General features: G+C 40.1%; 1 protein-coding gene across 1 annotated transcript in view; it reads right to left on the bottom strand.

Moving 5' to 3' along the window:
* LOC139742077 (myosin-VIIa-like) overlaps window positions 1-20,420 on the bottom strand; it is a 71,008-nt gene that overhangs the window by 29,847 nt on the left and 20,741 nt on the right. Inside the window, exons 8-19 of the mRNA XM_071652636.1 lie at window positions 19,886-19,999; window positions 17,639-17,869; window positions 17,119-17,378; window positions 16,381-16,459; window positions 15,552-15,683; window positions 13,258-13,393; window positions 11,436-11,680; window positions 10,680-10,741; window positions 9,768-9,951; window positions 7,079-7,258; window positions 5,989-6,084; window positions 5,220-5,342 (exon numbers count right to left, since the gene is read on the bottom strand). Coding sequence (XP_071508737.1) covers window positions 5,220-5,342; window positions 5,989-6,084; window positions 7,079-7,258; window positions 9,768-9,951; window positions 10,680-10,741; window positions 11,436-11,680; window positions 13,258-13,393; window positions 15,552-15,683; window positions 16,381-16,459; window positions 17,119-17,378; window positions 17,639-17,869; window positions 19,886-19,999 — 1,842 coding nt within the window. The remainder of the gene's footprint in view (window positions 1-5,219; window positions 5,343-5,988; window positions 6,085-7,078; window positions 7,259-9,767; window positions 9,952-10,679; window positions 10,742-11,435; window positions 11,681-13,257; window positions 13,394-15,551; window positions 15,684-16,380; window positions 16,460-17,118; window positions 17,379-17,638; window positions 17,870-19,885; window positions 20,000-20,420) is intronic.

The raw sequence follows: 20,420 nt of genomic DNA, 5'->3' as shown, positions 1-20,420 counted from the left end.
GAAGGAATGGAAAGAGTGATACATTCAGAGGGTTTGAAATGGAATTGGTGAAAGCGAAAAGTTGCATCCTCCCCAAAAGGAGCATTTCAAACTCTGAGGTAGATATTTTGGCATGTTCCCAGTAAATAATAATAGCTTCCCAGTAAATAATATACGAATAATTTATGAGTTGTGAGTGCATAGGGCACGAATATCGCACGAGGCGCGAGATGAGCCACTGGTCTATTCAACAAGGCGCGTAGCGCCGCGTTGAATAGACCAGTGGCGAATCTCGCGCCGAGTGCGGTATTACGTGCCCCAATGCACGAACAAAATCATAAATTATTCGTTTTATACAACACCTTGTCCACAATCACAATACAAAATTAGTGACCGCCAACTCAGGAAGGCCCAAAAATAAATGTAACAATTAGGCAGAGAATTGTAAACCACCCTGTGTACTGCTTTCAAACACTCGTCATGATTCGACCACACAGTCACAGGAATCACGAACTCCGCAGGGTCTATACCCATTCTACGCTAACGTTAGATCGAGTTAGGCCTGACTGTTAGGTCGATCTGAGATGTCGGTAGATCTAGTAGTAGGTCTAGACTTTGTCTATTTCCGAAAATGATTTTGTATAAAAACACAGAAAAATAATCAAATTACGGTTTCTCAACTTGAAATGAAGTCTTGATGTTGGGATCACTGTGGTCCACGTAGCAGATCAGAGTCAAAAGTAAAAACACAGCAGTACCGCTAGGTGTATACAGGCCGCGATACATGCAACTAGCTAGGTAAAGTAACTGCGCGTACACGTTAACATTGCAGTACTCCGCCGCGCCTGGTCTGTGAGACTTACCGGCAGCGCAGCGCAGCCGGCCAGCACGTACACTGTACAATGTAGTTTGCTGGCGCTTTGCTACGGGTGTGAGCCACAGAACTCTGTGAGCGGCCATGCATTAGTAGCCCCCCGCGAAGCCGTGCTATAGTACCTTCGAGCCGTGCTATAGGCCCATGCCAGGGGCCTATTGTATGGCTGTCACTCTCAATGAGTTTGATAGGTATTTTCTATTGAATGTCATGTGACATGTTCTTGGCCAATCACAATTCGACATCATTCTGAGGTGTTGTATAATATATAATAATAATAATAATTTCCCAGTAAATAATAAAAATAGATATTTTGGCATGTTCCCAGTAAATGAATATCTGTTAATACATCACATGGGCTAGGCAGTCCAAATTAATCCTAACTGCACTGGGGGGGGGGGGGGGGGGGGGGGGGGGGCCTGGGAGGCCCCCCCCTCCATACTTTTGGCGATTGCATCGCAACCGCTGGGAATTTCGGATTCTCGCTTCATGACTTTTTCCCCTGAAGTTGTGCACACATTTTGATACCACATTTGTCCATATCGGACCTACCTAGGGGGTGTTATGGGCCAATTAGTATGCGCATGTCATTAAAATGGCTAATCGCTGCATATATTTGTGTACAGTTACATACTGTCAATAGACCATGGCTTGCATTACTTTATACATTTTGCTCAGGAATTGGTTTTCCACTTGGTTCATGCTTCTATATTGTTCTGAAATAAATTGGGCAATGTTTAGAAACAATGATATACATAAGGAATACAAAACAATAGGAAACATAAGAAATAAAAACAATACATAACAAAACAAAAAAGTAGTTTTTTTCTCGTTTATTTTTATCTCTCTAATTTATTTCACATTTGGGAAACATTACTCTTCATTATTGCAGTTTTCATGTAATTTTGTACTTGTTTAGGCTGAAATTATGAAAACATCCCCCAAATGCATAAAATACACATTATGAATAATTAACTAGCTAATTATGCAAAAATTTGCATAATTGATTAAAATAAATTACACCATCAGATTCAGCAGCGAAGATCTATCAGCATGCAAATTTTCAAGTTCATCGGACATTGCGTTTCCGAGATCAATGGGCCCCCCCCCCCCACCCCGGATTTTCATGGAGCCAAATAATGCAGTACAGAAGGGTTAAAAGCTTACTCCCACCTTCAACTTGAATTTTTCCATGCTAGGCATTATAATGGCCTCATCAAAAAAAAAAATGGCATAATTCAAGCTGTTTCTGCACGGAATTGCCTTCAACATTTTTTGATAAGCTTGACGACTACCGGTAGAGCCATCACTGTAAAACAGAATGCAACAAGTAGAACTTACGCTACCACTCTGCATTTCTCAATATCAATTCAGAGACTCCACAATGTTGGGGACAAAACTGCAAACCTTCCCACAAAAATGAAGCAATGGTCAGTCGCTTATAGCAGTGCTGAGATAATTGGAGACCGATCACACAGCTTCACAGCAAGCGTAGTCGCAATTTTCAATAATTATCCATTAATCCTCTCGCTGTGACATTTCTGTAACAATGAAACAAGTGCAATCTTCAACCTGCTCACACAAAGACACACCCTCAATTTGCAGCCGTGATGATATAGAATGACCACTTAATTACACCATGATTTGTAACCCCCTAATTTCTGAGTTGACATTTCTTGCTTGCCCTGGCGTAGGTGCAGAGAGCAATTCCGAAGGTCAAAATTTTGTTACCAGCACAAGTAATATTTGCAAAACCACCCTCTTAGCGCTTAGTAACGTTTGATTTGGATGTTTGTCCCCTTCATTCTTTATGATGGCACACTCAATATTTCTGCCTACTGCAATTGAAATGTGCAAATATTGCGCATCGCGGATTATGATTGATGTGAAATATGAGATTACGTCAAGTACTCAGTATTAAGACAAAGTGTAGATCAAACTTCAAGATTTTCTGAAGTCTTCAACCAATCGACAACAGAGAACTACAACATCTTAACACACCACATCAGGGGGGCATTTCATGAAGGAACTTGTCGGATAAAATATCTGACAAGTCAGTTATATCCGACAAGTTTTGAGAAATTCTTTAGTCTGATTGGCTGATTTCTCTGAACTTGTCGGATATAACTGACTTGTCAGATATTTTATCCGACAAGTTCCTTCATGAAATGCCCCCCAGATATCTATTTATAGCCACATCAAGGTATATTTGCGACAGGGAAATACTCAGTGCTTATTCCACGCACTATATAGAAAGGCCACTTATGGCATTTGCTACAAAGAGCACTAATAGAGACCTTTGCAATGGCATCATACATTTTTAGCACAATAGAGACTGTAAGAAATTAACTAATACAGGGTACTAGAGAGCATGTATACATTCAATAATTTCTTAAAGAATGTTTTTCTTGGCCAAGACTTTGTTGGATCTACTGTATACACCGAATATTTCACAAAGTTTTTATTTTCACAAATTTCACCCAGTTTATATTTTTGCGAATTTCACGGGTCAGGTGCTATCCCCGAATTTAAAGACACACGAAAAATGACTCTGACCCCGACATGAATGTAACATGCACGCATACATTTCTCCAGTCAGTACTGTATTCCCCAATCGCAAAATCGAGATCGCAAAATCGTCTGAAAGTTCCGATTCACGAAAATGAGACTCGCTAAATATATGGCATATATAGTATATTTCAGTTTGTTGGAGATCTCATCCATTTATACGGAAGATGATTTCTCATTGCCAATTTCCACATCTTTGACAGCAATTTCTCTCAAGGATTATAATCATATGCATCTTTAAGGAATTATGGAAAAAGCTGCAATTTGCATTCACAAACAGAGCAATTAACCTGTTAGGCTACAATGTTTGGTGAGGGTGTTTCACTCTCTGCATGCTTTAAGCGTGGATGTCATAAATAAGGCCCTATAAACATGACGGAAGTCTGCTGTGTGTACTGGATGAATGTGAGAATACCTCTGTACAGACCAAAAGAACATGTGTGTGTCTATATGTCTGTCTGTGCACTTTAGATTGTCATCAACAAATATTGGCACGAAGGAAATAGAAAACATGTTACCATGATGATAATGACAGCAATGAATTGTCCATTGCTAACAGGAATCCTGGTGGGCACTGTGCAGAGTGTACAGAGATTTTGGAGTACCGGTATTGTACCAAATGGGAGGACAATTTGTGATAACTATAAAATGTAAATACTGAAACGCAATTGGTCGCAAATGCAATCACATGATCTTAGCGCGGCAAGAATCAAAATCATTAAACTGAAAGCAGTACCATAAATTCAGGTTATAAGATAATTTCAGAATATGAGCGGCTGTCAATGTGGTTGGAATGAAATGATGTGTATTTATGAAGCCCGAATAGGAAATGCTGCCTTTTGTCAGTCGTAATAAAATATCGTAATATAATATGCTTTTCATCTTTTCAAATATTTGGGCACAGACAGAACAACCCCTGAGGAGAACAAAAAAAAAATACAATTTTTCAAATCATAGACCAAGAATAGGTCTGAAGACAATTTTTCTCAAGAGGAAAATGAAAATTGATGACTTTTTGTGTACAAAATGAATAAAAAACTGCTCAACACCTAGATGGCAGAGAGATACCAAATTGTCTTATTTTCTAAGTTTTTATAATTCATAATTTTGTGTGGGTGTGTCTGATGTTTTTCCCACTGCATGGTCCCTTTAATCTTGTCCTCACAAGAAATAACCACTTCATACATGATGCAGGATGCTACATAACTTTTATTTTACCACTTGCCTAGTTGGGCAAGCAGATTTTCAATTTTGCTGCAAAACACTTGCTCAAACATTCATTTTACTTGCCCAAAAAGAAAGTCCAAAAATATAGGAAATAATATAGAAAATCATGTGTTCGTCAAGAGTTTATTAAAAACACAGTCATTGGAATAAACAGCACACATTGATTCGCACACTTAAACACAATGGAGTAACAAACTTGGTTCGATCAAGTGTTGCTATTGCATTGCATTGGGGCTTCTTCAAGCATGTGTTGGAAAGTTGCTGAAATATGTAAAGTGCGTTGCATCTCATCGATAAACAGCCATTAATATCTTTGGGCTTCTGTATGGTTAACTTTCTAAGTTTGTTGGGAGGAATAAGTAAAGAAAAGGAGGCTTCAAAACTTTCTGCTTGCTAAATTTGGGAAAGCATTTTTCTCTCATTGTTCAAAAATACTTGCCCGAATTTGATTTTCACTTGCCCCAGGCAATCGGGCAAGTGCTTGTGTAACACCCTGCATGATGTCAATGGTATTTTGAGACAGCAGTGCCGAAAGAATTTAGCAGATACAATATCTCTCTAGGAATCTCACCTCAGCCAACAGCTTCTTGTATTTCCTTCTGGCCAGCACCATGCGGAACCCTGCCTGAATTTTGATGATGCTAGCTCGGTACTTCCTGACAGTGCGACGCACCAAGAAACCCCTTGCGTGAGCCTGTCGGATGAAAAACAGAAAAACAGACATTATGGTGGACATTTCTGAGCACTAGTACAACATCAAACTAGCAAAAAAATTACAGTGCACGTAACCTGATATCTCTTCTTGGCATATGCCATACTACTGTTAAACTGGAAATTTTGGTATATATTTTAATTTCATGAATTTCTCTTGAGCCATGGTTTGCAAAATTAAAATGCATGCAAAAGTTCTTGTATACTCTATATGCATCGCATGCCAGTGGCAATTCACACATATTTTGTGGCGTGAAAAAGGCCGTCAGCTCTAATTCATGAAAATTTCATGCTGTAAAAATTTCATGCTGCAAAAATTTCATGCCGCGAAAATTTCTTGCTTTATAGTCCTATGATATGTTTGTTTATGCCTTTCTGCAAATCAGCCGGCTGACAGAAATCACAGCACATTCACAAATCAAAAAAAAAAAAACCCAGAAATTCTGATAAGTGAATTCTGACTCCAGAATGACATTAATCAAGTTGGTCCAGAATCAAAAGGCCGTTAGCTCCACAGACAGCACAGGGTGAATAACGTCTTTTGGGTTTCCAGCTGATTGACTCACGTTGAGCTAATTGATCAATACTTATGAAAAACATTGGCTTGAGACCAACAAATAATTCCTCACCTGGAGACCCCTGACCCTCCGACGTGTGAACTCGTAGCGGTAGGCCAGAATCCTCGCACGCAGCACGGCCTGCAGTCTGAGGTAACCTCTCTTCATCTGCGTATACAGAACATGAGAAGATGCATTTACGATGGTATTGTCATGAATATGCATTTGTACAAAGTGGGTGTGGCCTGGTCGGACCACATTGAAAAAAAGATGGATCCAGACGAGACCGGGACGCTGCCGTGTGAGGCAAGGGAAGAATAAAGTTTTGTTACTAAGTTTGATATCATTGGTAGTGGTGATTTGTTTTGGTGTCAGAATGTGTGACATGTTGTGCCACCAGGATTTCCTTCCCTTCCGTAATAGTATTATTGCCAAATACTGCAGCTGCTATGTTTGCATTCACCTAAAAAATGAAAAAGAAATAAGCCTTGCTTGTCCTTTTCATGTAGAAGACAAACAAACTGCTTGACTAACTTGTCACACTTCTCGCTAGACTGGAATGATTTTACACTAATTCTGACTAGTTTAATAGAATTCTTTCCACTCTGTAGTAAGCACTCTTCCCGCCCATCCCTCTGAGCTCCCCCCCCCCCCAACCTTTTGCCCATTTACTGCAAAGTACATTAACCTAACACTGCCAAAGGGGAGGAAGGTCTCAAGCCTCGGTGATTAAGTTTGCCTTTTCCTCCCCTGGCAACCAGCAGCATGCAGGCCAAGAACTTAGGAATGATAATTTTGGTACAATAACAACAACAGCACACCCTTACCATAAAGAATGTTCTGTATTAATAAATTTGGTAAGGCTAGAGAATTCAAATCCAATTTGGCAGACCAATGAAAGGACTTCAAATTGGAAGGTGCATTTAAAAAAAAATCAGCAAATTTGTGTGTAAAATGGGCTTTCCCGTCAAATACCCCTCCCCCCAAAAAAGAACCCAAATGCCCAATATATGACACACAGATAGCTTTGAGAGGAATTCAAATACTGTTCAACACACATTTCACATTTTAAGTCTTGATAATTTGACTTGCCCTCTATCATAAAGACGCTATGTCCTGAAAATTTTTGAAAATGCCCTACTGAAGAGAAAGGATGTGTTACCTTGAGGTAGCGGATCCTCTGAGCATACTTGCGCCACGCCTTCTCAATGATGATGGCGGCCTTGCGCATCTGGATGAAGCGGCGGCGGTAGAACCATCCCCGGAAGACTTTCTGGATGGTGACACATTTCGCTGTCAGCGCCTTGTCCCTCTCGTTCTCAAGGTACAAGTCTTGTGCATCCTTTGGGAGGGAAGACAAATAGAAATTAACCCTTTGCATGCTCAGGCACTGTGTTTAACTTGCTAACCTTCTTTTTTATCAGCATTCACTCGTCACTTCAAACTTCAGGTAGTTTTTAACCCATTGAGGATGAGCTGATTTTGCTAAAACACACATTTCCCATATATACTGGCCGGAGTATAGCCTACTTGCAGAGTAGTCTTCAACAGGTTAAGTTATAGCAAACCCATTTCACTCGGGTGTAACAATGTGCCTCTTTACAACAGGAGGCCATGGTGACACAATAGAGATTAGGGGGATTAGGTAATCTATATGTGACCCGCTACAACAAAAAGATCCTAAAGTCGCGCACGGTCGAAGCCGTGAAAATCGAGTTTGAAGTCAGAGCATCAAAATTGGTCAAAACTTATGATTTTCTGATGTTGGCATATTATTGTAGTGTGACATATCTTCTATCATCTGTCGAAATTTTGAAGCAAAATGGTGAAAGGAAAGACAAAAAAATAGCGTTTTTCTGGGCCATGTTTTTTGGCGTTTCAACGAAGCAGAAACTGGTTCCAAAATTTGGCTTGAGCGCCACAGATAGGCTCCGCCCCTAACAACGACCAGAGTGATCTCATTGGTCAGTTTGCTGCTTGCCGCTAACTGAAGCGTGAAGCTCACACACTATGCCCAGTCGACTGGTGCTTGCAGGCGGGGTGCGCTATACCCAGCCGCTTCTCCTGGCATCCTGGTCACTGATTGGTCGGTGAGGAGACCGCCGACGCTGTGCTTGAATGAGCATTTCGGGAGTTGCTAGGGCTTGCCTTCTATTGTCCGGAGGTGAAAACTGACTTGCGTGTCCCTCGATCGCGATTGCGTCGCAAGGAAAACTTTTAGGGTGCTTTTCTCGAAACAGTGATTTCCCAGACGTCTCGACATGCTCTCTTTTAAACATCGATATCTCCGCAGCCGATTATTTTTATAAGATGTGTTATATATCAATTTAAAGCAGAAAGATTAGGAAATTAAGCCATGCAATTTTCAAATAATTGACCTCGCCCAACTTTAGGATCATTTTGTTGTAGCGGGTCGCATATTCATGTACAATTAGTTTCAAGATATCTCTGCCAGTTGACGAGGAAAGCACTCAAGCTTGTGTGTCAATTGTGTGTGAACAAATTTAAAACATTATTGTCCTATACTCATCTTACTTTCAATACCACCATCAATGCTACTAAAAATTTGCTGTATTAGAAAACAATCATTCACAGCAAGTCTATACACCTCTGTAAAAGTATGTTTCTCTTAACACAATCAAATCCCTTCTGGTGAAAATGAGACCATGAACAGAAAAGATCAAAAGCGCTCTTTGAAATCATGAAGGGATTTTCATGATCTACTAGTATAATATCTAGCTTTATAAAATGGGTTCAAGAATGTAGCCAATAGGAAGCACTAAAATGAGTCACATGTGCTTTGGTTATTCTAGTCCCATCGCACTGCGTGTTAAATCCACCGTGGTTAAATCCTATTGCCGATCGTCTGTGCGCGGGGCGGCTCCTTTGAATTGCATGCATACATACAGTACGCGCTGTCAATCCTGTAAACAACTTCTAGTTCGGGCTGCCGGCCGGCCGGCCTTTCTTCCCTTGTGCATAACATGTGTGGCGTACATATACTCTTATATACGTACACTTTGTACAGTACAGTAGACCAAGCGTTGTGGGACCGGACGCGTACATGGAGTCACTTTGAAGGGCAAATCCAACGATTTAGCAGGTTAATTCTCACGCTGTTTTCAGAGTATGTTGTCTAGTAGGCCTATATGAGGAGTCTATATCAAGTCTTTAAGGTAAAGGGTGCATATTCTATGTAAAATAAGTAAGTTTTCATGCGGGAACTTAAGTGTCCGGAAACCCAACCCCCCATCATACTTCTACTGTATGTGCGGGATTTCCGAGTGCGACGTGCGTAAATGTTTGGGACGAACATCTTCGGACGTCTTGACCCACAAAGGTACGTGAAAAATGCTGTTAGTTTTCGGATTTTCGACCCATTTTATAAAACAAATGATGCACAGGATTATTTCGTGGCGTTAGTGGAGGCGTAGCTCACTCGAGGGTATTTACAATTGTGAAACATGCACGAGGCGAAGCCGAGTGCATGTTGCACTACATTGTAAATACCCTCGAGTGCACTATATGCCTCCACTAACACACTCTATCCTGTGCATCATTTGTATATCAGTATAACAGGTGCTGACCTATCTGTACATTGTATGTTATGATTCCAATATTCTGTTCATAAAAATGTGTCAGTTCTTTTGACCCGTTGAGGACGAGTCCTGAGTATACTCAGGCAGCTGTCTATGGGAGATGCGTGTTGTAGCAAAACCCGTCTTCAATGGGTTGAAGAGCAGACTAATTTCACAATGTCATGTGGCCAGTGCAGTTGGTAAGAGTTATCAATCTGGTATTGGAAGTTACATACATAAATGAGGGACACCGAGGATGTCCTAGAGGCCCACCTTGAGGAAGACCTTCTTGTGACCGAGCTGCCAATCCTCTCCCTGGAGGTGGACGTTGCAGATCTTTTTGCTGGCAGCACGGCAGTCCTCCTTGGCAGACGGCTTGATGCCCGGAACCAGCATCCGGTAGCGGTCGATGAACTCGGAAAATGTATGCCTGATCGGGTAGCCTGCTCGACGGATCCTGTAAGGCGATAAATTTATTTAGTTTGTTCAACCAATGTTACTTTCATCTTGTGATCTTTACCCTGACCTGGATTATTGTAATGTTTAAAGGGATGATACGGTATTGTTGGAGATGCAAATTGGGCTTTTAACTTTTTGCGAGATACCGAGAAAACACTTATGAAATAGTACAGAGCATACCATTTTACGAGGAATTCAAAGTTTATTTGATGAAAATCGGATTTGGAATGACTGAAACATCCAAAAACAAAGTAAAACAAAGAGATCGTAATATAATGAGGGTCCCACACTTTATTAGAATCGCTCTATTTTGGATATCTCAGCCATTTCAAAACCAATTTTTATCAAATAAACATTGAATTCCTCATGGAATTACATGCTCTTTCATATATCATAAGAGCTTTTTCATTATCTCACCAAAAAATGTTAGAAACCTGAAATTAGGTCTCAACCAAAACTACACGATCCCTTTAAATTGCCCACAGTCAAAACATTGGTTTCGAACCATGAAGAGTTCCTTCAAGTAAAAAGACTTGCATTGCATTCTTATTTGCATAAAAATAGAGATCTACAGTGTATCTCTTTTTGGAATATTCCTGTACTTAGTCAAAGTGCACTCATAACTAGTGAGATGCAAATATTGCAAGAGTTTTCTAAGCCACAAGTGAATTTAAATCAGGTTGTCATGGCAACCAACAATACTGCATGACAAAGAAGACTTCTCACCTGATTGTTTCCATCATACCGGAGTACCTCAGCTGTCGCACAACCAAGTCTCGTTCAAACATCTGTTGAGTAAACGAGACGATGATGTTTGACTTAAAAAGCGGATAGATGAAATGCACAAATCTATCGTTGTACCCCTGCTCAAGAAAAAAACGTAAGTAGTGTACGTACTGTGTTTGATGATTGTATTAACAAGGTATGTGTGTCTGTATGTCTGTATACTACACATTTCTATGACTTTTCAAGGTATCATTGCTAGCAGTTGCACTATACAGATTTGATACAGCAAGTGTCATATGTTGATGTCTAAACTAAAGAGAAAAGGTATATTAAAGGAATTTTAATAATATCATTGATTTGATTTGATGTATTGTTTCTGCATGGTGACATATACAAGTAATTACATTTCAATAAATGAATTTCAACTTTTAACTATTTTACTTTCACTTTCCTACATAAGGCTTCATCCATTGCTTCGTACAATAAAAAGTTTACACCATTAGAGCTAATCTTGGTTTGAAAATTGATTGAACATTTAGACTGCACACAATGTGCTATAGCATTCCAACATACACACCAATGGCAGTCATGTTTGAGGAATAACAAAAAACAAAAACAACACCAATAAAGCATATGGCTAGAACTGAGAAAATGCTTTAATCTCTAAAACCTTCAGATAGATTATATAACACACTTCTGGGAAAAAAAAAAAAAAGGAGCTGCTTTGGCTATATAAGCCCTCCTCTCATCACTCACATTTGGCTTTTTCTGCTCGTTTGGCTTGATACAGCGGACAAAGAATGGCTGGCAGGCATTGAGCGTGGTCATGAGGAGATCGAGGGACTTTTTGAATTGTGCCCCCAGTGTCGGAGACTTCTTTCGGGTCTCCGTGGAGCCAGAGAGATCGCTATTGAAGAGGAGCTTGAGGTACTCATTCTGGCTGGTCCGGATGAGCTGGATGAAGTCGGGACTGAAGGTGTCGCGGTTCTTGTCAAGGAAACCTAAAAACAAAAACAAACACATTTTTTTTTTCTACTTGCCAAATTTATCCTAGAACAGTTTATATGTAACATTATAGGCACAATGTAGGATTTATTGCAAATAACATCGATGCAGGGCAATTTGTCAATCAGCTGCAATGAAAAAAAAAAATACCTCGACAGAAGAATTTCATGAATTTGAAATGTAGGATTTGCACTGTCAATGTGTTGACTCATGCAAGCATGATAGAATTTTACATTCTTGAAGAATAAGCTACATCAAACTTCAGTTGAAAAATTGATGGCCAAAAACATAACTTAATTTGATGAAGAACTAGATATATCGCTACGGCGACTGATATGCCTCCGCCATAATGCATGGTTCTCCTAATAGGTCTATAGTACAATGTCTTGACAATGTGTGATGACAGTTTCAAACAATTGGCAAAATATTAAAATGACAGGTTTGACACAAATGTGCTGAATGTTCACTTTCCTAGAACTAGGTTCAATTGGATGAATGATTAAAATGTCAGAGTGCAGGTATTTGGGGAACTGATGACTTTTACTTGACTTTTGACCCTTTTATAAGAGTATGCATTGAGTAATTTTTCAAGGTATTGGAGGTATATGGAGGAAAAAGTGCAATTCAGCACTTTCACTTGACCTTTGACCTTTTGACCTTTGACCTTTTGGCAAGAAACTTCCCACAGAATATATATTGGGTAAGACATGTATACATCAAGTTAAAAAAAAAACCTTCATTCATTGCATAAATATAAGGAAAGTAGTGATATTTTGAGGAGTTGACCTTGACCTTTGACCCCCATGACCTTTGACCCATGACCCCCAACTTCCCTAGATAATCACTGCCCATCAGTACAAGTATATATACTAAGTTCCATGAAGATACCTTGAACCATTTGCGAGATATGGAGAAAAACATGAAATTTCAATTTTTTTTCACAAAATAACCTGTGACCTTTGACCTTTGACCCTCTGACCCTAAAATCTACACAAAGTATTATCCCCCAAGGATATACCCTCATACCAAGTTTGATGTAAAACCACCACACGGTTCTTGAGATATTGACAAAAACAAAACGGGACGGACGGACGTACGGACGGACGTACGGACGGACGTACGGACGTACGGACGGACGGACGGACGGACGGACGGACGGACGGACGGACGGACGGACGGACGGACGGACGGACGGACGGACGACCCGAAAACATAATGCCTCCGGCCACTTCGTTGCGGAGGCATAAAAATCATGCTACATATTGTAAATGAACCCTACTCATTAGCAGCTTTGGATTATCTTACACATAGGGAAGCCTACCCCACACGCTATTCAACAAGTCATAGGAAATCAGAGTGAATAAACACAGGCTGGCTTACAAATGTATTTCAGTCACCAAATGATCAACTACTGCACATGCCATATAATTCATGGGGTTTCTATTTTTCCTGAGTCAGGTGCTTTTCTCAAATTCAACTCTGATCCTGACACGACAGGAAGTCCCGATTCGCTACAAATTGAGACTATCGCTACACATATGCCGTATACAGTACTCTTCCTAGAACCACTCACCAGTTGTCTCATAGTAGACAGTGCCAGCGAAGTGCTTGATACCAAACAGGGTTCCTCTGGCGGAAGCTCCAGGGATGTAGAGCTTGTTTTTGGAGTGCTGCTTGTTCAGCTTGGCCAACATGGTGATGTCTGTCCCCTAGGGTGGAAATTAATGACAGGCATAATGGAGATTAATGAATCATAATGAGGAGATTTTGAGTTGAGGGGTCAATCACCACTATTTCTATATAGTAGCTCACTGATGACTCGTAAAACAGATATAGTGCATGCTCTGTCTTTTAACTCGCTGAGGACGGGCTGATTTTGCTACAACACTCATTTCCCATAGACACAGAGTATTGTGGGACTCGTCCTCAGCAGGTTGATAACATCTGAAATCAATGCTTTTTAACTGGTGGGCTGTGAAGCCATGATATCAGCAAAAAATAAAATGAAAACTAGAAATATCACTTAACGTGATTAATACCCCCGCCCCGTGACGACAGTCTTACCCAAGGAATAATCTTTCCTTGATCTTCTGCCATCTAAATGCCGTTACCATGGCAACGCAGCTTCCGACACGTCCGAAAAATATGTCTTGCACATCTTCCCACCAAGACTATTGTGTGTGCCACATTTCATAAGCTTTTGTCAAAAACTGAGGAAGTAGTTCAATCCACAAGATCTTTCCTTGATCTTCCGCCATTAATATGCCGTTACCATGGCAACGCAGCTTCCGACACGTCCAAAAAATATGTCTTGCACATCTTCCCACCAAGACCAATGTGTGTGCCACATTTCATGAGCTTCAGTCGAATACAGAGGAAGTAGTTCAATCCGCAAGATCTTTCCTTGATCTTCTGCCATTTATATGCCGTTACCATGGCAACGCAGCTTCCGACACGTCCAAAAAATATGTCTTCCACATCTTCCCACCAAGATCAAGGTGTGTGCCACATTTCATAAGCTTTGGTCAAAAAACTGAGGAAGTAGTTAAATCCGCAAGATCTTTTCTTGATCTTCTGCCATTAATATGCCGTTACCATGGCAACGTACTTTCGGGTACTGTCAAAAAATGCGTCTTGCACATCTACAACCAAAGGCACACATCTGTACCAAGTTTCATGGAAATTGGGCAAAAACTGAGGAAGTAGTTTGCAACACAAAATTTTCCATCATTTTGGCTCATAATATGTGAGCTGTTACCATGGCAACATACTTTTTGTCACTGTCAAGAAATGTGTCATGCTGACCTATATCCTAAGACAAACATTCAATATGAATTCCATGAGAGTTGGAAGAACACTGATGAAGCAGTTTTGCCATGAAGCATTTTGCCCTATATTTTACAAATAACATGCCGTTACCATGGCAACGCACTTTTTGCCACTGCGGAAATATGTGTCTTGCACATTAACATATTCAGATGAACATCTGTACCTAATTTCATAAAAATTGATCAAAAACTGTGGGAGGAGTTCGCGACGCAAGATTTGTACCCATTTTTGCCCATAATATGCCGTTACCATGGCAACGTAATTTTGGGTACTGTCAAAAAATACGTCTTGCACATCTACAACCCAAGGCACACATCTGTGCCAAGTTTTATGGGAATCGGTTGAAAACTGAGGAAGTAATTCGCGACGCAAGATTTGCAACGGACCGACCGCCCGACCGACCGCCCGACCGACCGACCGCCCGACCGACCGCCCGACCGCCCGACCGTCCGCTGATTCCTATATACCCCCTTCAAACTTCGTTTGGCGGGGGTATAAATATCGAATCTTCATCTAAATGGCTCGCTAAAAATTTTGTAGAAGCCAAAGTGGGCCTCGGGTTGAAAAAGCTTGAGAGGAGTGGGTTTAAACAATTCTGAATCCAGAATAACGTTCTGCACTCAAGTTATTGAGATGTATTTGCTTTCACGTGAGTTACATATTTGACTCCTTTTTTTTTCATCTCTAGAAACAAATATTATCTCCTTGGAATTGTTTCTTTCTTGCTGGCAACAAGGTACACAGGCGTACCACAATGCCGCACAACATTTACATAGCATGGCAACGTGCACCGCTGAGACTCCCCTTTTTCAAAGACTGGTTTCTACACTCCTAAAACTGTACAGATGTATTTCTGATAACATAATTTAAATAGTGCTAATGGAGGATACCCCAAGCTTACACCAACATTTCAGAGAGGTATGTATGAATTTTGGTCTTCACTATGCTAGGAAGGAGATTCGTCTATGCAAATGAGAGACATGTCTTCTTTCACTAGTGAAATCATATATGAACTCTTCAAGAGACTTTTCGGCTTACCCTAGGAAAGCGGGATTCCTCGTCGACGAGAGCGATGATGTTCATGGGCTTGACGGCGATGAGGTCAAGGGTTTCCTGGTTGTCGACAAACTTGATGTGTTGCCACTGGATACCTTCTCTGTCGTACTCTTCCTGTTGTGGTCAAAGAGGGCAGCACACATACACATTGAATGTTAAGAGGGAATAAAGCCTTAGCGTTTCAATGTGAAATGGGATGAGAGGCACATCTGTTTCTCAGAGGAGAAATTGAAAAGCTCTTTCATTTCAAGTATCGATGAAGAGAGAATTATATCGTTATTGAATAGCTGGCGAAGCATTCACGTTTTGAAGATCCCAATTACACGTTCATTTTTCTGCCATTGTTATCTTTCTGACTGTATTCATTGCTGAAGGGCACTACTGCCAGGCTGGCAATGAAACCTCGTTATATGAGCATGGAAGCCTGCGGGCCTTAGCCACATGGTCTTGACCAGTGTCACATATAAAGAGAGTCTGGCAAACTTGCTTTTCGACTCAAGTTTTTAAGCCTGTGATTGGTCAAAACTGGTCCCATGATCTTTGTGGAGCCATGTCGTTACCAAAGTGCGCTCATAAGCAGCGCCCATCCGCTATTTGGCTTGGTCATACTGTTACGTCTGAGTGTACATGCTAACCCTGTAACGCGTAACATACATGCGGTAACGACATGGTGTCCAATTAGTAGTTGGCCAGACTCTCTTTATATGTGGCACCAGTCTTAACCATTCAGCCATGAAAGGTGCCTCAATACATATTTCGATACACATAGCTTGTATAAGCATATTTAATAGATAATCAAAAGTCAACCCACCTGCTCCAGTTTGAAGATGTGTCTGACAAAGAACTGCTGGAGGTTCTCATTTGCGTAGTTGATGCACATCTGTTCGAAGCTGTGGGACAAAAATAATAGGACCAAAACTTCAGACCATGGGTCCCTTTCATGATAAACTCTTTAAAAAACAATATTACTTGCTCACATCAAAGTGTTTTGTATTTGACCCTAACATCAGTAAAAGCCCCCCCCCCCCAAAAAAAAAAAAAGTCTGGCCTTTGTTAACTGTAATGTCCAGAATGTGCAAACTGTCTTTGAATATCTACTTCTGCCCCATTTCGCCAACACTTCATTTTGTGCGTGTTTCAAAAAGTTTGTCCTCGTTTGCATCACTGTATTCAGTACCTTCAAAAGTTTACTAGAATAACATTTCATGACTATTTTTCTGTTAGAAAGGCATGATATATGTGCAGTTCAAAAAAAGGTATCTCTACCGAGAGCAATGTGGAAGCACCACAATACTTGCATGACCACAATTTCTATCCCTTTTTTTTTATTATTTGGGCCTTTTTGTATAAAAGTTGAGATCAGACATAGGTCAGAAAATCAAACATAAGTCTGTGAATATTCAATTCTCATCGGCTGATACCTGACTTCAGTCTGATTTTTCTTGAATTATGTACAAATGTATGATTGCATCTTCTCATGCAACACAGCCCAGATTTCATATTCAAAGCATTTTACTGGCAATTTGCACAAACAGACTGACATCTTTACCTGTTCTTGCCAAAGTTCTCGAAGCCAAAGATGTCGAGGAGGCCGATGCTCACTCTCTTCCCGGTGTTGGGATCATGCTCCTTGAAGGTCGCCACGTTGAGTTTGTTGACGATCCAGATGAAGAGGCGGCCGTAGATGGCCTTGACGAAGGCATCCCTCATGTCCGTCGCCGTGGCGATGGAGACGGGAGAGATGATGACCTCACCAGATGCCGTGGTGGACTTGGTGGTCAGTACTTCTTCCAGAGCTTTTTGATTGACCTTTAGACGTAGCAAAAGTATACAACATTACATGATTTTTCCCTTGTACCCTCGTCCACTATTAAAATAATATGCTATAAGTCACAACTACATACATGTATATGTCTTTTTTTTCTGAATCTGGTACTAAGAATTCCCTTGTGATTATATCTTTCATCTCATTTTTCTTTGCAACTTCCACCTAATTATGTATGGAATGAAATCTAATTAAAATTACAAACAAAAACACAAAACAAAAACTGGAACTTCAGTATACATACTGATAGCAGCTTGGAGACTTTTCCAGTTTCCACATGATTGGAGAACCCTGTTGCATCCAGATTGGACTTCTCGATGGCGGTGTACTTGATGTTGCCCAGATGCAAGATGGCCGCCAGGAGCTTGAAGATGTCCCAGATCTGGTCGTCCGTGAACATGAGAACCTTCATGGCAGCACGGATCGTGGCAAAATCCTCGCGGTCGTTTCTCCCATCGCATTTGATGGTGTTGCCCTAGTGATAAGAGGCATTAATGAGATCAATGACTATTTCAAGCACAAGCATTGTCATATAATGTTTATTGGTATGATCAGTTTTACAGAGCGACAGATATTCAAAACCCATATGATGATTGAACAATCTTTAAAAAGAAATGAATTAGCAAACAAGTTAATTCTCAACAATTGGAGGAGAAAAGATTGACTACTACTATCATTGCCAACACCGTGAATAAAACCCTGACAGAAATTCCCCTGATTAACAACATCAAAAAAAGTGTTGTAAATCACAATCACAACTCCTTAAAACTCTTAAAACCTTCAACACTTTTGTTACCACAAAATCAACATACATTGTAAATCTCAGCTCTCTTTAACATTTATCACAATATTGCAATGTATCCTTTCCGTTACCATGTCACATCATTAATCATAATCATTCACTATCATGATCATCAGCTTCACAAAATCCCCAAACCTTCTTTGACATGACACGACATTAAATCGAACAAGTTCATGAATGGGTAGAATTTTCAATTTTTGTCAAGTTGAAAATTCTACCCATTCATGAACTTGTTCGATTTAATATATTAGTGTTTATGTGTAAGTATCATAAAGGTATTCTCCCAATTTCGTTTCATGATATGTTTAAATGTAATTTGTGTTTCCATGATTATTCTACTCGGGAAAGATATAGCCTGAGAATGCCATTAGCCCGTTTAACAGTTAGAACCCATTCAATTCGTTTTACAGGTGTAAATGAATGGAATTCAATCAGTCCAGGGGGGCGTTTCATAAAGCTCTTCGTAAAGTTACGAACGTCTTACGAGCGACTGGTGATCAGTTGTGATGTGCTATACATATCAGAATTGCCATAATTCAGCACAAGAACTGATCACCAGTCGCTCGTAAGATGTTCGTAACTTTACGAACAGCTTTATGAAACGCCCCCCAGATCTCAAGTCCAGCACTACACTTTCTCGCTTCAGAACATTATTTAAAAAAACATACTTTTTAACTGTTATCCATGTCTGAGTAGACTGCTACATGTAGCTACCAAATTTCTTCTACTGTTCACTTCTTTGATCCTGACATTGCTACTGAATGAGTGTGTTTGGTGTGCGCTGTATGTGTGCGAGTGATAAGAATGTGGTGTGTGTGTGCATAGTGTAGGGCTGATAAGTTTTTTTTTTTGGTATATTTCTTTTTTCATTTTCATTTTTGCACAATATGCTATTCGGCAACTGTATTTTGTATAATTTTGTTTTGGGCCCCAACAACAAGCACCAGATGCTTCAAAGGGGTCCCGGCATTAACTTCCATAATATGTGCATGTATGTTTACACACATTGCTTTTGTTTTTACTGTGTACATAATGTACTTTTGATTTATTTTGTGCCGAATAAATTGAATTGAATTGAATTGAATTGAAGACTACTCTTAAGTACATGTATACTTAGCAGGTGTCTATCGGAAATGCGTGTTATTATTATTATTATTATTATTATTATTATTCATTCGGCATTTGCAAAACAATACAAGTGATAACAGAGAAACAAAATAAACAAACAAAACACAAGAAAACGAAGTGTCAGGCTTTCCCTGTTGAGCTTCCCTAAGGAGCCCGGTTGGAAAAAAGCAATCAAAATCACTATGACCCTTGGGCCTCTCCAACCAACTTAAGGAATCACATCAGGGAGTAGTTGAGCATAAAAGAAAAGAAATAATACAATGTTGAATTGAGCGTATACACCAGGTGGATTATTCTACATACCAACTAAAAATATCATAGTGGCAAATGGGTATTCATTCCAACCTCTCCCGTAAAAAAAAAAAGGAAAAAAATACAGTATACAAAAAATATTTTATCAGAGTACATCTCAACAACAACAAATGTCCCTTCTAACTGGCACCCTCAAACTAAGTTTTACAGCACAATCAGCCCATCCTATTTAAAACAGGTTAGGGTATCCCTCAGACAAAATGCAAAATCAGTTTCACTACCATCAGTTTCCACCCCAGCAAAACTCACCTGTGTGAGGTAGTAGTAGTCTTCTGCCTTGGTGAGCTCCAGCTCCTTCTTCTCCTCCTCAGGCATCCCGGCCAAGACGCAGTAGAATATGTGGTAGTTTCTCTCATCTGGTAGCTGTTTAGGGGGAGATAAAAGGGAGAGGGAAAACAGGATAAGATTCACCATACTTTCCCAGTCGGGTGACTTTCACTAGACAAAGTAAAACACGCTCTAAAGATGAGAATTTGACTGCACACATAACTTCAGTAAATGTGATAATCAAAAAACAGTTCCATCGACAAATAACAGATGGACTAACAACTGAAATAATTTACTATTCTACTGAAAGAAAGGCACATTGCAGAATCGATTTAATGTAAAACCCCAAATTTTGTGTGCATAAAACTTTGATGAATTTCACGAGGAGCCAAGATTCACGAAAGTAAAATGTATGTGATAGATTTTGTCCACACAATGCACTAAATGTCAGTGGCAATTTGTGACATTTTCATGCCACAAAAAAAGGCTCTTGGCTCGAAATTTGAGAAAATTTCAT

Source organism: Diadema antillarum, unplaced genomic scaffold (genome assembly GCF_040938485.1).
Source record: "Diadema antillarum isolate AM-2024a unplaced genomic scaffold, OU_Dant_1.0 seq00000979_RagTag, whole genome shotgun sequence".
NCBI classification, from domain to species: domain Eukaryota; kingdom Metazoa; phylum Echinodermata; class Echinoidea; order Diadematoida; family Diadematidae; genus Diadema; species Diadema antillarum.
Note: the sequence above shows the minus strand (reverse complement) of the source record. Positions and strands in the feature narration are given on the sequence as shown.